Source organism: Crocuta crocuta, unplaced genomic scaffold (genome assembly GCF_008692635.1).
Source record: "Crocuta crocuta isolate KB4526 unplaced genomic scaffold, BGI_CrCroc_1.0 scaffold72, whole genome shotgun sequence".
Lineage (NCBI taxonomy): Eukaryota > Metazoa > Chordata > Mammalia > Carnivora > Hyaenidae > Crocuta > Crocuta crocuta.
In genome coordinates, this window is record NW_027529427.1 from 5,727,303 (window position 1) to 5,735,296 (window position 7,994).

The 7,994-nt window shown below is 55.2% G+C and overlaps 1 protein-coding gene across 1 annotated transcript in view; it reads right to left on the reverse strand.

Annotated features, from left to right (window-relative positions):
• The window catches only part of TSPAN9 (tetraspanin 9), an 81,428-nt gene extending 73,446 nt beyond the window's left edge, over nucleotides 1–7,982 (reverse strand). Inside the window, exon 1 of the mRNA XM_077758994.1 lies at nucleotides 7,576–7,982. Coding sequence (XP_077615120.1) covers nucleotides 7,576–7,911 — 336 coding nt within the window. The 5' untranslated portion in view covers nucleotides 7,912–7,982. The remainder of the gene's footprint in view (nucleotides 1–7,575) is intronic.
• Nucleotides 7,983–7,994: the final 12 nt, after the last annotated feature.

Here is a 7,994-nt window from a genome sequence, read left to right on the forward strand (position 1 = left end):
GGCAGGTGCGGCCACCGGCCCTGGGATCTGAGACCTCGCCACACACAACCCCCCACCCCCCATCGCCTTCCCCTCCCATCCTCCATCCCAACAGACCTGCCTGAACCTCCCAGCTTCTACCCCACAGATCCTTATGATCAGAAGACATTCTGAATGATCCCCAGCCTAACGAGACACCTGGGGCCCCTTGCAGGGCTCCAAAGCCCTGCCCAGCTGGTCACTCCAGCCCCCAGGCCTGTGACTCTGCTAGACAGGCTACCTGCTCAGACGCTCTCACTGCAGGAAGCACCGTGCTAATAACAGCAGCTTCGAGGCACTGTGTCCGGCATGCCGGCATCCTGCTAAACGGGCTCCCTGTGCCATGCTTGTATGGCCGCAGCTGGGCCTCATCCCGGCTCTGTAAGAGAGCGGATACCATCCGGCATGAGGAAATCTGGGCACCTTCAAACCCCAGGCCCCATTCCTGGGGAATCTGACTCAGTAGGTCAGTGAGTGGGAGGCGGGTGGGAGGTAGAGGGACACAGTCTCTGTTGGTGTTAAAAGGTATCTTGTTGTGGGGCGCCTGGGTGGCTCAGTTGGTTGAGCGGCCGACTTCGGCTCAGGTCATGATCTCATGGTGCATGAGTTTGAGCCCCACATCGGGCTCTGCACTGGTGGTGTCGAGGCTGCTTGGGATTCTTTCTCTCTCTCTCTCTCTCTCTCTCCCTCTCTCTCTGCCCCTTTCCCACTTGCACTCTCTTTAAAATTAAAAAAAAAATAAAAATAAAAAATAAAGGTATCTTGTTGAATTCAATCTACATCCTAGTGAAGAACCCTCAGGGCAGACAGAAAGCTCTCTGAAGGCACAAGCCACGTCTCTGTTCTCCTCGGCCAGTCACCCTCCAACAGCCATTGGAACAGGACCTCCCTGCGTGCTCCAGATAACTAAGCCGCCCAACACAAGGAAGATCGGAAACCCCACGGTCTTCCCTTCCAAGGGCTTCTCCAGGTCTCCTCAGAGCCTTCAAAGCTTGCTGGGGCCCAAGGGAAGAGCAGGAGAGACCATGCCGATGGAAGCACAGACTCACTACCTGAAAAGATATTTCAGATACCACCTGAAGCCCCGAGACTAGCTAGGGAAGAGTAGGGGGTGAAAGTCTGATCTCCGCCCTGCCCTGCTCCTCCCGCCCCCTCCCCAGCCACAGATCGGCTCACCCTCTGGCCCACCATCCGGCCCACGTGCCATTTGCAACATCCCTGCCCCCACCCCCACCCCCAACTTCTGCTGGCAGATTAGCTTTCAAATGTGAGCAGGGACAAAGCTGGCTCAGAAGACTTAACTCTGCCCGGCGGGTTTAGCTCAGCTTCAAAGCTTCCTAACTGGAACCAAATAAGCGGGCATATCGCAGCTGGAAGGGAGAGACGGGAAGGGGGAGAGAACAGGGGCATCTCTGTAAGCTGGATTACCTACAGCAACAGCTTGCAGCCCGAGTGACACAGCAAGACCCTGCACGGGGCTCACTGTCGGAAAAACAAAACAGTCCTTTCCCCCAAGCCCTGGGGACAAAGGGAAGCGCGTCCTCGGCCACTGGTGCACACTCCACAGCCGGGCAGGGCCACCTCATGCTCAGAACGCACACCGAACGCCCCGCCCTGGAAGCCGTTCTCAACAGGCACCACCCAGGCTGAGAGCACCCTTTGTTTCTCCGGGTTCAGCCCATTTCACGTGTGCAGGAGCCTCTGTCTCTTCCACTGGGCTGCAGACTCTCCCCGGGCACAGGCTCTGGATCACCTTGTGTCCACCTCTCTCCACCTCTGTCCGTGCCTGGAACCCCACCCTCATCTGTCCAGCAAACTCCTCTTCATCCTTCAAAAGCCTTCATCACTGGCTCTGCTCTGTTACCTTTGTATCTTTTCTCTAGGAAGCAGTATCAATTATTCCATTAAGGAACTCTACTGAGCACCTACTGCTCAGAACCATAACTGTTTATTATAATTGTTTGTTTACATGCCCGACTCCTCCACAGGCCTCTGAACAGCTCCAGGGCCTGGCTTACAGCACGTGCTCAATAAATGTATGCAGTCCCCACTAGCCACAAGTGTTTCCAGTCGGCCCTCTCAGCAGAAGACACAGAAAAAGACACGTAATTCACCAGTTCTTTTTTCTAAACTAGAAAACTCCTAAAGGAAACTCAGACTGGTTTTTTCCCTCCCCTTTATTTCTGATGGACACAAACATTCTAGACAGGGAGAGTCAGACAGCCACCAGGCGGGGGTGGGGAGAGGAAAGCCAAGTTAGGCCACCTGGAGGCTGGGTCCAGACCTGCTGCGGTCTCCCTCCCTAGAATGCTGGGGAGGGGGAGAGGGCCCGGCTCTGACCCCTGCCTTGTTAGCCCTGTGTTCAAATGCGCGGCGGAGGACAGGCCGATGACCTCCCAATTCCGCGACTTCCTGGCCTGAGAAAGCTGATCCGCCCTACCCTATGCAAGCCCAGTCAGCCTGTTCTCACCAACTGGAGGCTCCTGTGCACGCAGCGGGCATTCAGTAAATAGTTGTGGCATGAGTGAATGGGCTCGATTGGGACCCCAACAGCCCAGCAAGCCCCAGAGCCCGCTGCCAAGTTCAGCCAAGGGCAGCCAGGCGCATGGAGGCACGGCATGGGGAGGGTGAGGCCCCCCATCCTCAGAAGAGGTCAGTGCGGTTTTCTGTGCTCCCCACCGGCAGGCCAGCCAAACGGAGGGCAGAACCATGGCCCTTCCTCCAGGCACTGACAGCATGCACCGTCTTTCAGCTGGGACTCTCTCCTTTCTATCGTCTTCCACCCCGCCCCCTCTTGATTGACACCAGTGCTGGCTCTGACATGATTTAAAAATAGATATTAAGACAAGGAAGTTTAATTTTTAATGCTTTGGAAAAGAAGTGAACACAGAGCCGGCATTCATCCCTTCATGGCCACGTTCTGGGGTCTCGGAGCACCAGCCAACTCTACCCCGAACAGAGCCATGCCTGACCCACTCTGAAGGGCTGCTTGGAGGAGGCCTCTGAGGAGAGAGCCTGATGCCTCACACCTGAGCCCTTCGGGAAGCCTCTAAATGCCTCTCGCCACCCAGCTTAGCTAGTCTCCTGCTTGGGGAGGCCAGGTCCAGACCTGTTTGGACCCCACTCAGACCCCACAGCCCACTTCCCACACTTCCCTTGCCAGACAGAAGGCACCACACAGACTCCTTAGACACCCAGGCCCTCCAGCAACGACTGTGCACAGACCCATGTCCTGGGCCACCGTGGACCAATGGAGAGCCAGGGAGCCCGCAGATGAATTCACAATGCAGCCAAGCCAGTAACAAACACATGCCTCTGAAATGACAGGAGAGCCCTACCCCAGTCGCCTGCACCCAGAGACAAGTGAACAGGCCGAGCCACAAGGACCTGACTCCACTTAGGGGAGGTTAATCAGGGCCTCCACCCGGCACCCTACCCATGGCAGCCCGGCCCCAACCTTTCCCTTGCTCCAGCAGGCACACTGAACACTGCCTCTTTGGCTAATTGGCCTTTATTAAGGGAGCAATCCACAAGGAATAGCCTGTCCAATGGAGCCAGAATGTCACTATTCTGCCAGCCATGATTTAAAGTGACAGAGCAGCTCTGCTGGCACGCATGAAAAGTGACCATTATCCTGAGTGGCAATTAGGCCGGCAACCCCAGGCCCACCCCACCCCTCCTTATCAGATAGGAGCTGGCTCTGGTTTGGGAGGGGCTAGGCCAGCATCATGATATGCTGACTCAAGAAGGGGACCCGGGCCCCAGCGGCCAAAGCCCACCCCTACACTCACTCTCTACCTTACTCAGAGTCTAAAGCACTGAGCCTCCTTTGCCCTCCTGGAGGGGTGCGGATTCACTTCCATCTCTCTCCAGGGTACTCCACCAGACGACTCTGGGAGGGCTCAGAGATGTGCTGACAGAGGGAGCTGCCCCTCGGTGTCCACTGCTGGGATAAATACCCTGGGGTGGGTTTCATTCCCAGTGTACAGGCCCCTTGGGATAGAGAAGCTTCTGTCCCAGCCCTGGCCTTCTATTCCCTGTCCACCAAGAAGCCAGCATTCTCTTTGGCCCCAAGGATCAGGGTGAGGTGTGCCAGGGAAGAGGAGGAGGGGCTCAGGCAGATATGACCCCCGAATCCTCCTCCCCTCGCCCCACCATCTCTAGCAGGCCCCCAAAAATGCTGCCCTGCGTGCCAACATGGCTAGCACCATCTGAGTGAAGTCAGTGGTGCCAGGAGCAGACCTGGACACTACACGCTCCCCCAGCAGCCTGCAAGTCACCTGCTCTTTCCGTGGTGAGGAGGAGCGCAGGCCACATAGCTCCGCCTCTATCCTGCCCCTGGTGATGTCATCCACGTCCTCACTAATAACAATACTCTAGAAGCTCCGCCCAGTGGCAAGGAACCAGGATTCTCACTCCTGGGGATGGGGGTGTGGTGGGGGGGGGAGGGTTGCAGTGTGACAGTTGCACCTCTCCTCCGCACTGGGAATCCTCCCAGCGGACTCTGAGAAGGCAGGGGGGTGTGACGGCAGCGGTGGGTTTGGAGAACTACCAGGTAGGCTCCAGGATCTATAGGAAGATCTCTATCTATTGATTGCAGGCCTCAGGTTCAACTCTAATGTCTCAGAAAAGCCTTCCTTTGGGATCTGAGCCATGAGACTAGAAAAAGCGATGGCTACATAATTCCTAACAATTGCTCTGGGTCCCACGGGCCTCGGGCTCTGACCAGCCCTGCATCCCTCCTCACCCCCACCGTCTCCCTCACCTCCAGCCTTTCTATTCATGTATGCAGTGGAAAGCGGCAGAAGTCTCCCAGGGGCCCTGTGTCATCAACTACCCCATCTACCTTTGGCCTAAACACCTTCATTCTTTTCTCTTCTGATTGGCTCTTTCCTCTGCTTCTTCTCTATCAGGCCCAAGCACCTGCCTGCAGGACGTCTTTGTTCAAGTTCAGTCACCTGCCCATGCCCAAATCCTGGCTAACTGCCTGCTACACTTTCTCCACCTCCCAAGGAACACAGTGGCAAATACTCTTAAACACGCCAGCATCTGTTTCTCTTCTGCTAACTTTCCATCTAAGGTCTATATCTTATTTCATAACTCACACACTACTGGCATAAAAGAACGGGGTCTTTGAGATTCAGTTTCTCCCAGCTTGTAGCAAGTCATGGGAATTCTGAAGATATTTAAGTAATCAGAAAAGTCAGAGATTCAGAGACAGAGAGACTCCTTGCCTGGTGAAAGAGTGGTGGTGGGTACCTCCTAATTAGGAAGAGACGGCAAGTTCTCTCACTATATTCCATCAATCAGCTCATTAACTTCTGCCAAGCTTTTAAGAGAAGATGAAAAGAGCCGGTTGTCACCCCACAGTTAAGTTGCTTAAAGAACCTTCATCACAGGCAAGTTTGAGAACTAACTTCTCTTCCCTATCAAGAGGGGTTCCCTACCACACAATAAGATGTGGCTTTACCACTCTGGCCCACCATTCATTCACTCACTCACAAACATATAATGAGTGCCTACTATGTGCAGCACACGGCCTACTATGCCACATGTGAGGGAGGAGGTATCTAAACCAAGCCAGGACCATTCTGGAGAAGGAAGGAGCCACAAGCAGTTATATCTATTCCGGCCAGCAGGTGGCGGGGTGGGGGTGGGGAGGAGGGCCGCTGAGTGGGAGGTATTGGCCGAGGCACTGAGCATCCCCACCAAGGTCTTTCTAGTAAGTGTTAAGACATACAGAGTGGAAGCAAGGAAGAAAGGTAGGTTGAGGCTATGAATGAGGGCAGAGAGGGAAACTCCACCATGAAAGCAAGGCAGCATTCATGTAAATCGTGGGCCCCAGAGAAACACACACGGGTACTTGGCTGACACGAACGCCGGCAAATGGGTCAGAGGACCAGAAGCACTCGCCCAAAGGCGGCCACAAAATCATTCCTGACATTCCAGTGGTTCTACGCCCAATTTCCATAAACCCTCATTACAGGACAGGTAACGTCCTAACTGCGGTGGCTGGAGGGCATGGGACCATGCAGACTCCCGGGGAAATCCAACTCAGATGATCTCAAACCAGGCTCCTGAGAAGAAAAGCGGCAGCCTGTGCCCCAGGTTGGGAAAGGGGCTCCCCGCCCCCCCCAACACACACAAAGGGAAGGCAAGGATTCAGGGCGTCCCATAAGTAATGGGGTCAGACATGAGGGAAACTATCCCAAGAGTCCCCCACAGACAGCAAAGGAAACCCAATCCTTAAGGGCTAACGCGATTTGCCCAAGGTCACACAAGAAGCTGACACAGACCCAAGACTGGACCCAGTCTTCTTCCTGCCCAGCCCCAAGCTCTCCCCGTCTATGGGAAAAGTCACCTCCCCCAACACACACACCCAAAAAAAGTTGGTCACTTAAAGCAGGTCACTTCACACAAGTGTTGAACATCAAAGTACAACCGCTTCTACAGAGCTGCACTGGGAATGACTTTCTCCTGCCCCCAGTGCCCTTCTGGACCATGGGCAGCTAACAGCCTCCAGCAGGCAGGACAGGCCCTGGGGCAGGGCCAAACATCTGTGCTGACGACGTCGGGGCTCTGGTGAAGAAAGGCGGAGGCGGCAGTTGGGATGAAGGAACAATTAGATACGAATTTAAGAAGTTTTCAAATTTGCCTCACTAGTATTTCTTCTGCACGCGTGCACACGTGTGCACACACGGCCTCCAGAGTCTCAGGGGACGGAGAACAATTCCAAGCTGCCCCACCCACTGACACCCTTTTTAGAAAATAACCTCTCACCCAGGATAGGGGCACTCCCTTTGTCCCTTCCAGTCTCTGGGGCTCCTGGAGCCAGGAGGGCTGGCATTCCATGGTGGGAGCGCATGGCCAGCCCGCTCCCTGCCCAGTCCACTGCAATCCCTCAAAAGCAGCTGCCCGCCACCCGATGGCAGCATCTCTCCCACACACTCCTTTTCCACACAAGCCCTAACTCGGGCATATCTGCAGGCTAGCTAACGTGTGTGTGTCTCTCGGCTCGGGACAGGGGGCTCCCCTCCTTTTTCTGGGACTCACTGAAAGAGTCAGAGGAAGTGACCTCCACGATCCCTCCCACCCCACCTCATGCCCATAAAATACTGCAGATCAAATTCTTGCGTATTCAGAAAAAATACAAGAAGAAACTCCAAAACCATCCACATTTGCGCCGGTCTTCAACTCAAGGTCACAGCTGTTAAAAATTCTGGCCCCACACCTAGTTCTGCAGGTTACCCAGCTGGATGCACTTCCAGCATGGGTTTCTTACAGGGGAGGGAGGTGGCGGCAAACTTTGTCAGCCACCTAGGAGTAGAGTATGTACCTCCTGGAAGACAGGCAAGTTGGAGCCTCCATTCAGCCACCACGGAGAAAGGAAGAGAAAGATGAATGAAGGGGGGTGGGGAGGACGATTTGTTTTTAAACCCCACACTTACCGCTGTGCAGAAAGCAGGGCAATGCAGCACCCAGAAGGAAGAGGGCATCACGCTGGGATAAGCAACGAAGAGGGGAGGGGGCAAAGGAGAGAGAATCGCAAGGACTTACCCAGAATATCAAATTGAAGAGGAACATCATGTACTTCAAGCAGCAGAGGCAGCCCCTGGCCATGTTGCACTTCTTAAATTCTAGAAGAAAAACAAAGGACAGGTCCAGGTAAAACACCACGTACTTGCTGCCTTTGGGTGCATAGTACTTGTCAGTCTTAACGCCAGCCTCGGCGCGGCTCTGGCCCCTGGAGCCCGCGGTGCCGTAGAAGGCGCCGGCCGTGAAGCCGCGGCCGAACGGGCGGCCCGAGGTGGACGGTTTGGCAAAGTCCGAGTCCTTGCTGTCCAAAGATGGACTCCGGTGGATCGAAGAATCCTCGCTACTCGACTTCTCCATGCTCGCGTCGTTCCCGGGGGGCGCGAAGGGCGGGGGGCATCGCTCCCGGAGTGGGACGGAGGGGGCGCCCAAGTCGGGCGCGG